At 40.7% G+C, this 17,503-nt stretch overlaps 1 protein-coding gene across 1 annotated transcript; it reads left to right on the forward strand.

Moving 5' to 3' along the window:
• Positions 1-9,499: 9,499 nt before the first annotated feature.
• On the forward strand, positions 9,500-14,217 carry LOC109422393 (7SK snRNA methylphosphate capping enzyme bin3; the record flags this gene model as incomplete). The annotated part of the gene is given in 4 exon segments (XM_062843454.1): positions 9,500-11,691; positions 12,295-12,513; positions 12,584-12,730; positions 12,790-14,217. Coding segments are annotated over 4 exon segments (3,093 nt in total). The 3' UTR covers positions 13,417-14,217.
• Between the last annotated feature and the right edge of the window lie 3,286 nt (positions 14,218-17,503).

Here is a 17,503-nt window from a genome sequence, read left to right on the forward strand (position 1 = left end):
TAACATACGGGTTCGACTGATTCGATGAATCTATCTAGAAGTATCTAGAAGACAAATGACGCTAAGATTGGAAAAAGCTTGCAGTTGGGACTAGACTACAATAATGGCCGATAGAAAACAATGCGCTAGACAGCATTATTATTCATTTTTTAATATTTATCCGTAGGCTTTTCGCCGGTTGACAGATTTAGCTGTGTACGAAGATACGGATTAGTTGATGTACAGATGACAGGGTTCTCACGGGAAGTGCTTCAAGCGAGGCTTACATAACAACTGACAATAAAGAAACCTATTTTCCTTGACTTTCTACGCAATGGACATCCGACCGAACACACGTGTTTTCGTTAATCTCCTAGGCATTATTAAGACATGACGTATCTGCATGACGGAACAACTAGCAGGTTACAGTTCCAGACGTCTCTTTTTATTAACGACATTCAGCATATTTCCAATAAAACTACACTTCAATAAAGCAAAGACTAAAGCTGCTATGATAGAACAAATCAGAATTACTTAATTGACTATTACCTTGGAGATCTACTTCGAATAACTGACAAATTGACAAGAACCTAACTAAATACATGGACCATACTACAACAAACCAATTGACATAAAGAAAAAAAGGGGAAACTTTTATCAAAACTATTTTTGTTCAACGCAGGCCAAAACAGTGTCGACTTGGGCCACGCATGCCTACGTACTTCTGTGTGTTGAAACAAAAATAGAGGCTCTTAGAAGCAAATGTAGGGAAAGGGTGCGGTGTAGAACATAAGCAGTGTTGCTACCGCCGTAATCACTTTGAAAAAAAAAAAAAAAAAAGTCTTAAAGGTTTTGTAAAACAATTTACAAGTTAATATAAATTACTATAGAAGTTATATTTAGTTTGAAATACATTGATTTATCATTTTGATGAACTCAGAAGATATTATTCATCCATAATTTCAACTTCAAATCTAGTTTTCAACGATTAAGTTTAGCAATATGTATTAGAAATACATTGCGTTGATGTGATGTTTTGTGATGTGTATACAAAATGCAAAATATCATTTCTGATGAGACACTCAAGTTCTCCAAAGTATCTACAATACCCATCTTTGATTTGTGGTTCATGGTGAAGTTATGTATGATTGTCACTGCATCAATTCGAAGACGCGACTTGAAGCACACGTGAAGTTGTGGATTTGTTTGATACATTTGAATCAATTGTTTTTATTGCGCATCATTGATTACATTACTTAATCGATAAGTTTATTAAATTTGTATCGTTCAGCTAAGCTAACTATTAGGTACCTGTGGTGATTTTTCCTTTTCGGTTGGCGCAACTTCTGCTTTGGCTGATCCGCCATTTTGAAATTGAATAAATCGCGAATAACTAACTTGCGTCCGACTATATACTATAATCGACGTCATCAGACTTATCGCTTTTACCATAGGAGAGAGGGAAAGCACGATTTTCATACTTGTTTTTATGGCATAAAATGAGCAAACTGTTTTATCAGTGTAGCTAAACAACAAACAAAGAAATAAAACTGATTTTTTCACTAAAACGATCTTTCGTATACATAATTTTTAAAAACTAGAATAGTAAAGCATACTAGCTTTCATTATTAGGAAAAAATAGTTCACATTAAATTTTAATGTATGTCATCGTGTTGCAAGTTACACCGCTGTTGCAAGTAACCCCGTTTGACGGTAGTGTTGTACAACAGCGCGCTTCCTGAAGAGTTGAAGACACAGACATCGTCTACAGCCAGAGGCTGTACAGACTGAACAAAACTTCACACTAGACAACGGATACGACACATATGGTAAGTGGGGACAAGATGGGTCACCTAAGAAATGGATTCCTATAACTTTCTGAATATATCGCATTTCTCTGTTTTCTACCACGACCCTCAGATACACTAGTCAGCTATGATATAAGAGTACAGAAAGGTCATAAAGTTAGAAACCTGCTTCTTGACAAGCAATTGTCAAAACATGACCCATCTTGCCCCACCTCATTTTTACGGGGGCAAGATTTTCTCCAACAAAATAAAAATACTATAAGCCATTTTACGAGACGTTTCAGAACAGCTGATCGCAGCAGCGGCGTCAACTGACAGAATTCCATGCACGTTTGTTTTGCTGGAATATCGTGTAATTTTTGAAAAGGTACTTGTTCGGAGATATGAGAAATTTGAGCCAAAATAGGCTCAAAAGCTGTCGTAAAAGCAATACAAAACTCAATAATTAATCAGGTATTTTTTTCGTTGCGATTCACTCGTTAACTTGCGAAAAAAAAATTAAATAAAAATTTCTAATTATGGTTTTAGCCAGTTTCAAAAACTACGCTTGACTTGCGCGCAGTCATTAACCATCATCAACCGGATGATGATTGAAAACGTAATCATCAGAGCGCGTACTTCTGTCGTTTGACTAGCCTCATAAAATAGACTATATCTTCTATTTTTTCTCTATACATCTAAGCTTTACATACGTACAGATTGCATGAAAGAAGTGTTGAAACATATTGGTAGATTCTTCCAAAAACTAGAAGATTTTTGTTCTGGTAGCCATAAACGGACTACGGAAGCCTATGCTTTTTGCAGAAAAATATTTAAAATATGTTCACAAATTTTCAGCGCTTCAGGATGTGACCATAGTGGGTGAGGTGAGATGCGATCGGATGCGATAAGTTATGAGATGAGAAGAGGGATGTTTGATAGGCCATACTGCCCCTCTTGGCATGTCAGTCCCATGTTGTTTTTAATGCAAATCATATTTTTGTCTCTCACGAGCCCATTTAAAATAAATTTGATATTTTTCTCGCCTCATTTCACAGCTCAATGTGACACGAAAAGATTATACATCACATGAATACACTTTTTTGAAAACAATTGGAGTTATAGTGCAAAACGTAGGCACTTTGAAAAACAACATGGGACTGACATGCAAGAGGGGCAGCATAGTGCATGAAGTTTTCAATGAGGGTGCTGTCAGCAACAGGGGACACTTCAGGGGTTCGGTCGATTCTCGGGACGTACCTTCCGGGAGACCGTATCAGGTATCGGCAACCAGGGACGTCCTTCCGGGAGGCGGATCGTACCAGATGCCAGCTATTCTTTCCGGGAGATGGACCGTACCGGATGCCAACAACCAGATTGCGGATTTCAGGGGTCAGGTTCAGTTCGGAAGTCTTGACTTGGGAGGACTAATTTCGGGACTGTAGGTTTGAGTTTTTCAGGTTTGGAGGTTTGAATTTTTGGTTTAATTGCTTCGTTTGAAAGTTTTTGAAGTAATGACGGATTTTTTTTTTCTTTTTTTTTGCTATCGGTAACATTCTCCGGGGCCGGAACAGAAGTGGTCTTGAGTAAAATAATTTTGCTAACAGGTCGACTAAACGTTGATCTTGCAGTTCGTACTACGACAGTTCGAATTCTTCCATCCGGTCCATGAATCACCTTCTCGATCAGGCCACATCCACGATGCAACGACTCGTCAACAATCATCACAAAACGGGGATACCGTTTATATTCATGATAATTACGGTTGTCCTGCCACCTTTGTCGCTTCAGTAACTCTGGACGGTAGGCCGAACCCCATTTTCGCCAGAAACGATCAGCAAATACTTGTGCGTGCTTGTAAGCTGCTCTACAATCTAAATTGCTCTCGTCAAAATCATGGTCGTACTGCATATAGATGTTTCTGCCAAGTAATAGTGTGTTCGGAGTTATTGATTCAGGTTCTTGAGGGTCATCGGGAACTTCGGTTAGCGGGCTGTTGTTGACTATATTCATGACTTCACATAACGTTGTTCGGAGAACCAGGTCGGTAGGATGTCTTTTCTTCAGCATAGCACGAAGACCGGTCTTGACTGAACGCACTAATCTTTCTCAGCAGCCACCGAAGTGAGGCGCGCCTGGTGGGATAAAATCCCACTCGATTCCTCTGACGCCGAGTGTCTCCTCTATTTGCTGCTGATCGAGTGTCCTGACAAGATTCTTAAGCTCCTGATTGGCTTCCGCAAAATTTGTTCCATTGTCGGTCAAAATTTTCTGTGGAACACCGCGTACCGCCATAAAGCACCGAATCGCCATTATACAACTGCTGGTATCCAGGGATGGAACCACTTCCAAATGTATTGCTCGACTGGTCATGCAGGTAAATAGTACACCTCGTCCTTGTTTTACGTCCATGCTTGACTAAGCGACAAAAAATTCTACCGCCAAGACAATGAGCAAACTCAACATTTTTATATTTTTTAAAACATCTCCGTGTTTAGGAGAAGTGTACAAAAATATAAAAGTGTACATTTTGATTATTATTCTGCCAGTAGAATTTTATTTCGCCAAGCCAATAATGGACGTAGAATAAGGTTTAGGTGTACGCCCAACGTTTCTCGATTCGTCGTCCAACCTTCACCACCAATGGGCCGAAATAATCAATTCCAGTGTGTGTAAAGGGGAACACAAAAGAGGTAGTCCGGACTGGTGGCAAGTTTCCCATCTGAGCTATATTTGGCTTACCACGTAGTTCTCGGCATCTCAAACAAGAATCTCCAAACTTCTTGACTTGAGAACGAATTTTCAGGATGCGATGTCGTTGTTTCAAATTGTTGATGATTGTTTCTAATCTTTGATGAGCATTAGCATTGTGAAACGTTTTAATCAGCAAATTTGTGAAACTGTGATTATCGGCCAGTATAACAGGATTATTTACGGCAAACGGCTTACTATTGTCTTGAATTCGACCTTTCATCCTGATAATTCCATCAATTAAAACGGGAGAGTAGGTGTATAATCGGCTTGATTTCTTCACAAACCCAGATGATCTCAAACTGCCGACTTCGTCGCGGAAAGCGTCCATTTGAACTCTTTTGTACCACAGATTTCGTGCTTCTTCCATATCACGTACGTTGATCATAAATTTCTTTGGTTTTTCTTGTTTAGGCAGTGACGGAATTTTCCTCATCTTTAAGTAGTAAGCTGTCGATCTAATCAAACGATTGTAATCCGAAAATCGTCTAATGTCAGGCAGATCTATGATATTTTCGTGTTCGTCCCTTTGATGAAAAATTGTTTCTTCGATTGCTTCACATTCCATATGATAGTTCACGGACTCATTTGATGACATCGTTATACATTCTTGATTTGGCCATTCACTCTGATGGTATCTCAAGAATTCTGGACCATGCAGCCACTCGGACATGTTCATAATTTTTGATGATTTAGTCGCAAGATCTGCAACATTTAAAATTGAAGGCATCCATCTCCACATCGCAGTGTTATGTCCGTTCTCTTTGATCTTGGAAACTCGTGATCCTACGTAGGCAGCTAGTTTCTCCTTCGTGCATAGCCAAGCCAAGCATATTTCCGAATCAGTCCAGGAGTAAGTTGAGGATACTTCAACTTCCAATTCGGTTTGTATTACCTTCATCATTTGGCTGGATAGTACATAGCCTTGCAATTCCAGTCTTGGCACAGTTTGAGACTTTAGAGGAGCTACACGTGATTTGGCCATAACTAACGCAACGTGTGTTTTGTCCGGACACCGATGAACCATGTAGATTACTCTTGCAAAGGCTTTGTCACTTGCATCTGAAAATGCGTGCAGTTCTACACTACGGAACGACGGAATTTCGGGAAAATAGTATCTGAGAAGGAGGGCCCATATAGCCGAGGCGGTAAACGCACGGGTATTCAGCATGACCATGCTGAGGGTGACGGGTTCGATTCCCGGTCGGTCCAGGATCTTTTCGTAAAGGAAATTTCCTTGACTTCCTTGGGCATAGAGTATCTTCGTGCTTGCCACACGATATACACATGCAAAATGGTCATTGGCAGAGGAAGCTCTCAGTTAATAACTGTGGAAGTGCTCATAGAACACTAAGCTGAGAAGCAGGTTTTGTCCCAGTGAGGACGTTACGCCAAAAAAAGGAAGGAAGTATCTGGGAACTCGAATCTCCTTCAGCTGTGCAGTTTGTTGGAGCCATTCTATCCATTTTGGAGCCAAACCATCAGGAATTTGATCATCCCATGCAATTTGAAGACGCCACAGGTCTTGAAACAGTATTTTCAAATGTATTGTAACTGGAGACAGTACGTTAAGTCAGTGCTTCCCAAACTGTGCGCCGCGGCGCCCTGGTGCGCCGCGAACCTTTCCCAGGTGCGCCGCAGGGTTTTGGCTTTTGTGACGAAACAAAAAAAAAACAAACTCTTTATTTGTATTGCGGAACACCTTTATATTTTTTTATTAGTAAAACTAGTGTCGCTTACATTTTTTTTAATCTTTCCTGACTCTTCGATTGTTCCATAGGATTTCTGGTATCCTTTTTAAACATATCAATTGAAACCACATTTTCAAATGTCAAGTTTTTGTAATTGTATTTGGAATTCTTAGCTACAGCTAAGCTTCAGCTTAGCTTTTGATTTTATTATAACTTGTACAAAGTTTTTAATTTAAAGAACATTATTTACGTTCTTTTCAGAATAATTACAAGGTATTCGGAACAGCTTAGCGGCAGGTTTGCCAATCTGGTAGTGTGATGAGCTAGCTTTGACCTTTTTGAACCGGACTGTTTCATCAGTACTGCCGCAACTTCGCTGAACTCGAATAAGTTTGTTATGCTCGGTTTCATCAATGAGATTATATATGGCCAATCCAGGCCCAAAGATTCACGATGAAATTTATGAAAATTAATTCAATCAAAGCCCACCTGGCAGGTCTTTACAATCTCTTCATGTGTCCCAGTGTGCCAACATTTTCCAAAGTAAATAAAATCGACATGATTTTTGAAATCTTACAAATATTTAAACTATCTTTGAGACATTAATTTAAAAAAGGTAGTTTTCCAAATATTGCATTCTCAAAACATGATATTAGAGAAGAGTTTTACGATTTTGTTTTGCACACTGTAAAGTTAAAGTTGCCCAAAGTTCAAAAAAAACTTTGGTGCGCCGCGACATTTTTGGAAATGTCAAAGGGCGCCGCGATAGCAAAAAGTTTGGGAACCTCTGCGTTAAGTTGATCAAAAATACTCATCATAAACTGCAACAACTGCCGCTTAGTGGGAATATTAGTTCCGGAACGCAGAGCTTCGTCAAGCTTCGGGAAATTCAAGGGAAATACAAATTCGTCGGTACTGAGGTTCCATTGTAGACCAAGAATGTGGACCTCCGCACTCGGTTCAGCTCTCAGCGCGGGATCGAGGGATTGCAAAACAGCATCGGAGTTTGAGACGAATTTAGCCAGTTTGAATCCACCGTGTTCATGTGCCGCGATTACGTTCTTCCTCCGTATCCGTGGAATCAAAATAGTCATCGACGTAATGCTGTTTGACGTACGCCCAACTCCAGGTAGACGATCTTCGAGTTCCTTAGCGTTGAAGTTCTTAATGAATTGGGCAATCGATGGAGACGATACTGCGCCGAAAATCATTGCCATCATCACGTAGACTTCGGGGGGATCTGTGCGGTTCATTCCGCGCCAAAAGAATCGCTGGGAATGCTGATCTTGCTCTCTGATCCGCACCTGGTGAAACATTTCCTTGATATCCGCCATGAAAGCCACCTTCTTTTGTCTTCCTCTCATTAGAACTGCTATCAATGACGGAACGAAATCGGGTCCTTTCAGTAAAATATCGTTCAATGTGGCGTACTATTGTTGATTATGTCTTGTCTTAAATGTGATGTTGAACAAATAAATGTATGTATGTACATTGCTTGTCACTTTCGAAAAACCCCCCTCCCCCCTAGGACGGTGACGTAATTAATGGATGGCCCCCAAGAGGGTTCGTTACAAGACGTTGAATTACATTATAATGCCAGAAAAGAGTAGTTTGTTTAAAACAATGGGCCAAATCGAAGAACATTTTCGAAGAAATTCCTATCAATATTATTTCAAACATTATCATAAAGAAAATGTTAGCAAACACCACACCGTCTGTAAGCAAAGCGTTGCGGTCCGATGCGCATTAGTATGGGACACGCTTGTATGGAAAAAATAAATCCTCGCTCCAGTTGACTTTTTAGATCCCATTTAGGTCCCATATGAACTGTACAAAATTTCAGCGCAATCGGTGAAACTATAATTTAGCGCAAGCGGTTCAAAGTTTACATAGGATTTACTATGGGAAAAGTTACACTTTCAAACGAAAAATCGCAGAGGTCGCCCCTTGTCTCCTTAATTAAAATCGACCAATGCATCTTGTAGAAAAATCATTTATGAAACTTTCCTTCGAAGACCGCAAAACAATTGGATGCTTGTGAAAAAAGTTATTGATTTATTACCGATTAGTGATCCGACGAACGGCTTTTTGTTTTGTTTTATCAGCAGCACTGTAGCTGCTGCCTTGGCTGTTGCTGTTTCTGGGGGTGGTGATGCCACCCGCCACCCCATGCACCAACGGCAGCAGCAGTGCTGGTGATAAAACAGAACAAAAAGCCGTTCGTCGGATCACTAATCGGTAATAAATCAATAACTTTTTTCACAAGCATCCAATTGTTTTGCGGTCTTCGAAGGAAAGTTTCATAAATGATTATTCTACAAGATGCATTGATCGATTTGAATTAAGGAGACAAGGGGCGACCTCTGGGATTTTTTGTTTGAAAGTGTAACTTTTCCCATAGTAAATCCTATGCAAACTTTGAACCGCTTGCGCTAAATTATAGTTTCACCGTTTGCGCTGAAATTTTGCACAGTTCATATGAGACCTAAATGGAATCGAAAAAGTCAACTGGAGCGAGAATTTGATGTTTGTCCCATACTAATGCGCATCTTGCGGATGATTCGACCTTGGTTTATTGAGCGTTGCTTACGGATTGAAGCAACCTTATTGTAAAAAATAGCTCTGTGGCCGTCTTGCCCCGAGGGGGGTGCCATCTTGCCCCATATGGCAAAATACTATGTCGACTATTAAGTAGCATTTTACAAATGAATTTATTTTGCATTCGTAGTGCAAAATAAAATGCTTTTTTGTGTTAAGAAGATAGAAAAGACATGAAACAAAGGGAATGAGTGTTAAATAGCCACATTCTAATGATAGTATATGCTCCCAAGGCGCCTAAGCTTAGGGTGGCCATCTTACCCTGCAACCCCCTACAAGTTTTTGTTACTGATTTTCAAATGGTGTTGTTTATTTCCGGTTTTATTACATGAAGGCCACTATCAATCTAGTGAGATGCTATTGAATAAAATTGCTTCTAAGATATGAGAGCTTAATTTGTCAAAGTGTTTGCGTGATGTGCCCACATAAATCAGCGCAAACTTCATAACCATTTTTTGTTTTTTTTTTTTCTTTTTTAACTAATACATGAATATTAGCGGGAGTATTAAGATACGTTGATCTTGGCCAAGGAAAGTCTTAGAATCCCATAGTTTAACACTGCGATACAATGCAATAAGAACAAACCTCAAAAGTTCTGCTATCGTTATGTCTAATGTTGTAGACTCTATTCAGAGAGTAGTCAGGAATGTAACAAAGAATAACATCCTGTTTTTATCTCTCATATTTTTACAGATTACCGAAGATATACTTCTAACTGCCGTTATTGGATACTGAGGAGTATCCCGCCACTAATCACACGTAGATAATCATCGCACTAGGGCCTGATGGAAGGCCAGACTTTAGTTCTCCCCGAACGAGGGGGTGGCGGAAGAGACGAAGGTGGAGGCGAAGAATTACGCGCTTTCGCTTCCGTTGCGGAAAGAGGAGCGGAAAACGATGAGGGAAAACGACCACTGTCTGTGGAGAAAAGCCAACCCGATCCGCCACGAACCCGTTCTCAAGGGGCCGGTGGCGGTGGGAGTGGGTGCAAGAAGCAACAGAACAAGCATTTCTCGCGACAACAGAGCAACAAAGGCAAAAAGTGGAAATTGAACAAGTTTCGGCGCAACCAGAAGGAAAGCGTTGGCGGGGTTGGAAAGAAGAAGGATCAAGCAAAAGGATTGGAGTGTGGTTTGAGTGGCACGAAAGCAGGAGATGAAAAGCAGAATCCGTTGGGAGCTAATGCGGAAGGCAAACAGCAACAGGGGAAGAGCAAACATTCAAACAAGAATAATAACAGCTTGATGCAAGTTAGAACAAAACGTTTGCAGTCAGTTTCGAAATTCTTTCTGCCTGATAAACGTCCCAGGAAGGATTGTATTATTCCGCCAACGAAATTCTTGCTGGGTGGCAACATTTCAGATCCTTTGAATTTGAACAGTTTGCAGAATGAGTCTGAAAATGCTGTTACCCCAAAATCTTCGCCCATTCCTACTCCTCCGCATTATAAGAACAAAATTGAAGTTATCATCCCGCCTAATATTAATGATCCGTTGCATTTGCTGGATCCGGTTGATTCGGTCGAATACGAAATGCAGCTTTGCTCGCCAATGAAGAAAAAACAGCGTGCTCGAAACAAACGCAAACGGAAATCGAAATCGGAAAAGAATAATCAGAGCTTGGATTCCAGCGCTGGTGGGAACGTCGGGAGTCAGCTGGGTACCAGCATTTCCGAAACCGAAGCAACCACAGCAGAGGAAGCCCAATTGGAAGCCCCAGGATCCGCCGTGAAGAATGCGGAACAATCACTGGAAGGTGGTAATACGGGGGACCGCGATAAGGCCACTCGGTGTCTGCGGCTGGATCTGGAAGTTTGTCGGAAAAGGCGAATTAGCGAAAGCACTAGTTCCAGCAAGAATAAAGTACGTCGGATGGACTCCATGGATAAGATTGTGAGCCCGGTAGTTCCTCAGCCGGGTGCATGGAAGCGTGGACATTGGCCGACGATGCCCGTCGGTGGACGAAATCGCACCCGCACACAATCATGCACTTCGAACAGCGATGAGCCGCCTCTCAAGCAATCTGTTTCGGAAGGAGAAACCACCATTGAGACTCCCCAATCTGCAGAGCCGGAGTTGAAGGTGGAAGATGTTGTGGAACCAAAACCCACTACCAGCGAAAAAGAGACAGAACCCAAGCCCAAGCCTCAGGAGGACTCGAAATATCATTACGGCAATTATGATCGATATTACGGGTATCGTAATCTGAACGAGTTCATCGACGTTCGGCTTAAAGTGTTCCTACGTAATCCGTATCTGTTCCGCGATAAGGACGTTCTCGATATCGGCTGCAACGTGGGACTGATGACGATTGCAGTGGCCAAAATGCTACACACAAAAAGCATCACCGGTATCGATATCGATGAGAAATTGATTGCCAAGGCCAGAAGAAATCTTACAACGCATGTCAGAATTCATCCAGGGCATGCAAAATTTGCCGGAGAAGCTAAGCTGGGTGCCGAAAAGAGGAAACGAAGGGTTTCAAAAAAGTTCTCAGCTGATGAGGAAAAGCCAGCAGCGAAACCGGAACAGGACGCTCCAAACGAAGATAAGCCCGGAGAAGATCCTCCGCCAGTTGAGTCAACGTCCAAAACGGAACCACCGTCGTCGGCAGCCAAGAAAGGTCAACATCCGCACCCACGTCGAAAGTTTTCCGGCCGACATGGCCATGGAAAGCAGCATATGCACAACCATCAACATCATCATCATCATCAGCATCACCACCACCACCACCATCAGCAGAAAAAGGACCCCAGGAAGGGTCGACACTCGGAGTTTTATCCGATTTCGTTTCCTCTATCGATGGGAAATCTTGGAGCCAAGGCGTGTCTGCTGGATATGGCACAGAAGGACCATAAATTTCCGAATAATGTGATCTTCAAAACGGTAAGTTTGAATTATTTTTGCCTTTTTCATATGAATTCTCCAGAAACAAAGTTTTGATAAAAGCCTAGCTAGAAGGGACAAGTATTAAGAATATTTCGAATATATTGGGACAAAGTGAGTAACTTGAATTAGAGTTGGCGTTCGTATGGAAATTAAAGTTTTTTTATTGCATTTTTTCTCGACGATCTTTGATTTTTATCGATCACATAAACAATGATCTAGAACTTATATCCTAAGATGTGCCAAAAAGCAGATGTGAAAGCAGCTAAAGATAAATATTATCAGCCAGAGAAGAAATTGACAAACAAATCATGTCGTTAAATTTTAAAGCAGGCCGTACTGGAAATATAGTTTTTGGTGCTAGGACGTTGTTAAACGATTGTTGTTAAACGTAACAATGTTAATTGATATATCACTTGAATTCATTTGAATTGTTATAAATATTAAACACACGAGAGAGGGACCATTCCCGCAGGTGGATTAGGGTTTACATATAATATAATACTTACATGTAATAGGTTTATGTAAGGTTCATATAATCTATTTTAATTATTATTAGCTAATATCAATTGATGATTTCTGTACATTATGTTTTCTTTGCAGATGAACTACGTTCTGAAGGACGAATCGCTGATGAACTACGATACTCAACAGTATGATCTGATTTTGTGTCTGTCTGTTACCAAGTGGATACATCTGAATTTCGGTGACAACGGACTGAAGATGGCGTTCAAACGAATGTTCAACCACCTTCGCCCTGGCGGAAAACTTATCCTTGAAGCTCAAAACTGGGCCAGTTACAAAAAGAAAAAGAAGCTAACGGTTGGTTGTTTTTTGAACTATATGTTTTGTTTTAGAGATATTACTGAAATTTTTTTATTTCTATCTGCAGGATACAACATGCGAAAATTATAAAAATATTGAGTTTTTCCCTAATAAGTTCCATGATTATCTTCTAAGTCCTGAAGTTGGATTCAGTCATAGTTATCCTCTGGGCATTCCTCGACATTTAAGCAAGGGTTTTCGTCGACCAATTCAGGTGAGTTGTTTTCATTCCACACTATTGTTCAGTTTCTTCTAATTTTCATTATTTTCCAGTTATACGTAAAGGGCGATTTTACTCCTAGCCAGGCCCAATGGAGTGACACATACCACCCGCAGACGCCGTACGTCAATCACCACAATATATACACGGACATTGCCACCCCTACGCAGAACCCCTGTATTTGGGGTTCCACGACACCGTATCAGCCAAGTTACAGCACCCGTTGTACACCGTCGCACAGTTTTATGGCCACGTCGCCCTACTATAACCCGAGGCAAACCGATAGCTACCAACCGAGCTATGATGCGGGCAATCGTCGCGGTAGCTACTGTTTCGCGTCGCCACTCTACTCGACGACCTGGTCGCCCCCGTCGGATCTGCGCCACAGGCGATCCGCCTCCAACACACCGAATTCGGCCAGTATTAGAAGCGCAGAAAACGACGAACAGTACGCACAACAGCAGCATCGTCCCCATGTATATCCTCCCATGGAGGTGTTTCCACTAGAATCGGCCACCGGTCGGTCGGTGGTGGCACCCGGGTCGGCTAGCGTTCGGCAAACGGATTCCGATTCGGAACCGTCGTCGAATTCGGCCTCACAAACGCCCACTCGATCGCAGTACGATGTTGACCAATCGTCCAATTCACCCAGCACTACGCATTCGCAACCGGACAAGTAGACTACGGCCGTACCTTTCTTATTGCTTACCAGGGATGGGAACACTCACTTGCAAAGAGTTACACTCACTTGCAATTTTCTCAGCTCAGAAGCGTGCAATCAAGAAACGATGTATGGACGACTTTTGCCTTGTGGTTTTTTCTAAAACTTTGCCGAATAGAGTAGGGGTCGCACACGAATACCAAAGTCGTGACAGAGCTGTGAAAGCGACTCTCCACGAGGTGAGTGTAATTTACATTCACCTCGTGGAGAGTTGCCTTTGCAGCTCCCTCACGACATCGGTATGCGTATGCGACCCCTACTCTATTAGGGAAACATTTAGACAAAATCACCAGGCAAAAGTCGTCCATACATCGTTTTTTGATTGCACGCTTCTGAACTGAGAAAACTGCAAGTGAGTGTAACTCTTTGCAAGTGAGTGTTCCCATCCTTGTTGCTTACAGGTTTCAGTTTTTATCTATCATAGTTGTTGAACTCATTTTTATATGCTGTGATTGGAATGGTTTTTGTGTTAAACCAGCAGACATTTAAGAAACTTCACAGGATAACCAACAGTACGAAACTAGTCCGTTTGCTTTTTGGAACTATTTTTTTTCTGATGTTACAGAGAAGCTGTAGTACATACAGAATTTGAGTTAAGATTACAAGTTTACAAGTTACACGACATCCAATAATAATTGTCCTCTTGCTGCATCTCATTGATTTTGCTGAATAATGTAGGGACCGAGAAATTCGTTGTTGTATATAGTTTCTAAGAGATACCATTTGTTTGTCGATTAATTACTAAATAATGAGGTAAAAATACGTTGTTTTCAGACCTATAGAGCGCTTCGAACATTCCTTTTATAAAAATCTTCAATTTATTTTCGTTTTGTAAATATCTGTATAGTGTATCTGGAAGCAAGTTTTTAATCGTTCACCTCTCAGCGAACGTTTCGTTCAATATCCAGCTGATAAACGCAGAGGGAGTGGCAAATGAGTACCGGCAGAAACTGGATGAGCGGATAATATGAGCCAACGTAGAAGGCAACCTCAACAACCTGTGGGAATCGCTTTGTGCTGTAGTTTTCATCAGACGCATCGGCATACCGCGGCATTGTGAGACTTGGACGTTGAGGGAAAGCGTTTGGTGATTTTGAACGTCAGGTGCTGCGAACAATACTTGGTGGTAAAGAAAAAACTAGTATATGTGGCGGCTTCGCTTGAATCAAGAGCAAAATACCAAAGCGTATAATGGAAGAGATATTGTCAAGCTAATGAAATACTGCAGGCCAAGCTGCAGGCTGAGTTCAGCTGATCACGTCGCAAGGAAGCCAAAAGAACGACAGCGACAGGCAAATAGAATCTTCAGTAGTGAACCAAAGAGAGTCCGGCGTACGGTGGGACGAATCGTCAAAAACGTGAACTTTTTTCAGTAGCGCCAGCGCGTTTCAACGTGATTTTATCGGCATGGTGTCTTCAGATGAACATTTTCTAAAAATAGGGCGCGTCGGATGGCGTGTGACTTTAGTTCGCAATTTTGTTACAGGCGGCGTGTCATATAAGAAGTTGGATTTCGTAGCGCCGCCTTCGGCAAAGTTGTAAACTAAAGTCACATGTCAGCAGACGCGCCCTATTTTTAGAAAATTTGGGGTAGGCCTAGGGAAGTGAAACCATCTCGGCAGGGCTCCTATTTTGGGCACTTCTCTGCTATAACTCAGCCAATTTTGAACCAAACGAGGTAGGGTGGGGCGGGGCAAGATGGGTCGCGGGGCAAGATGGGTCAGTGCCATTTTCGGGCGCATTACTCATGTTTTGATTATGTTAATAATTTTGTTAGATGACCAGCATGAATATACAAAAGTTTGGGACATTGATTGAAAAATTATTCACTCTCATTGGAAATACAAAATAAAATGGTTTTTTGCCATTTTTCTTATGCGATACATTCCATATATTCTCCATATAAAAGGCCGCGGGGCAAGATGGGTCACCTTCAATTTTGAACGTATTTTTGGACCATTCAAAAGTTATTTATTTTTTATTACAAGACTATCTCATAAATGACTTCAATCAAGCGGAATAAACGCTCAAAATTATAACATAAAATTATGATAATTTTTTAGTAAAAACATCGATTTTCAAGTCGCCTCAGGACCACTCAAATCGTAAAGGTTTTTATATTCCAAATAAATTTATAAAATATTTACTAGTAGCTCTTGTTTACTCAGTATGGATATGGAGCATATTTGAATGCGGAATAAATCTTATATTTTGACGTTTTTCGTTAAGAAAATGTTAATTACTTAAAAGGTGACCCATCTTGCCCCGCACTTTTTTCGCGGCACAAAATCGATCACTTTTTAAAACTGCTTGTTTAACATCATATTTTGTATTTAATGAACTTTTTATCGACTTTTAGCATAGCTAACTAGTGTATTAAAGAGTAGCGGACGAATACAAACCAATCCGATTTGTATTTACGAAGTTATGGTGATCCATCCTTATGCGACCCATCTTGCCCCGCCCCACCCTATGTATACTGCCTATGATCGCGTAATTGTCCCATATGAATAGGAATCCCAGCAAATATGGGACTGATATGCGATCATGGGCAGTATAGTATCTAGTCGTGTACAAAATTTAAAGTCAATTGACTTGGAATTGACTGAGCTATAGCGAAAAGTGCCCAAAATATCGGCCACTGCCAAAGTGGCTCGCTACCCTATGCCGATAAAATCATGATTAAAAAGTTCACATTGTTGGCCCTTCGTTCCATCGGGCGGTGCCTCCGCAATAGGCCACACACAAGATAACTGTTTGCATCGGTTGAAGACGACCTAAGAGCCCTCAGAGGAACTGACCCAACCCGGAGTCCAGTAGAGAATTCATTCATCGTAGATTCAACTAAGTAAATTGTAATCCACCATGTATCCAAGTAAGTAGCATTACTAACTGTTGAGTATTCATTTTTATTTTTGACCCATCACTAACCCCCACACCAAAGAGCTCGTTACCTTAGAGCCCCCTGGTAGTGGACGTTATAGTTATAGTCTGGTTATAGTTATAGTTATGTGATTTCTTTTTGAATGCCAAAACTAACACAAATAGACATAACACATAATATAACACAAGTTTGCTGAACACTGAGGAGGAAAAAATGAAAAATATTTAAGTATATGTATGTATTTAGGGTTAACCCAGTGGAATAAAATTCCTTTAAAGGGATCCCTGTTGATTGATTACTTAAGATAAATTAACACAAATTAATATTTCTTATTACAAATTTTCAAATTCATACAAGAGAGAGAGTGTAAATCTTAAAAATTAAAAATTCTTTAAAATTAAAAATTATACTGGCAACATCGATACGGTTATCAAAGCAAAAACTCACTGATTTTTGATTTGAAGTATTGCTTTAAAGACAGACGGCCACAATGGCCGACTTTGGCACCTACTCACGATTTTGAGGGCACAAATCTCTTTGTAAACAAAACCAGCGCACCTGAGCTTCTTATTTTAAGCTTATTACAAGTGAGCAAGAGCAGAATAATAAAATGCATTGTTGTTTGAAGCTTGCTTCTTGAGATTTGTGCTTCTGAAGTTTTGATGCACTATTGAACCGGGATTTCAAGACGTTTGTCCTTAAACTGGTTTTAAATAATACGCGACTGTTCAGATTTTTCAAATTTTCGGGAACTGCGTTGTATACAGACGGACCATGAAAGGAAATTCGCATTTGGCCTAGGGAACCATGTGCTCTGGATCGTAACAGATTACTTGCGTAACGAGTGTAATGACCATGATCAGAAGTTGGTAATGTAAGATTTCGATAGGTACTAGGACTTTTTAACATATCGTAAATAAACAAACAAGATTGCAGTCTACACAAACCTCGCAACGGAAGAATACTATGTGCAATATTACCGTAGAGCTGTACGCTAGAAAATAATGGTGGTAACTGGAAAATGACTTTGAGGCACCCATTCTGCAAAATTTGTAGTTTTTGTAGGTTTGATTTGCTGGCATGACCCCATACAATAACACTAGTTTACAAAATAAAACGAAAGTCGTTAACTTCTTTCAACGATCAAACTTTTTTAAGTACA

Source organism: Aedes albopictus, unplaced genomic scaffold (genome assembly GCF_035046485.1).
Source record: "Aedes albopictus strain Foshan unplaced genomic scaffold, AalbF5 HiC_scaffold_23, whole genome shotgun sequence".
NCBI lineage: Eukaryota > Metazoa > Arthropoda > Insecta > Diptera > Culicidae > Aedes > Aedes albopictus.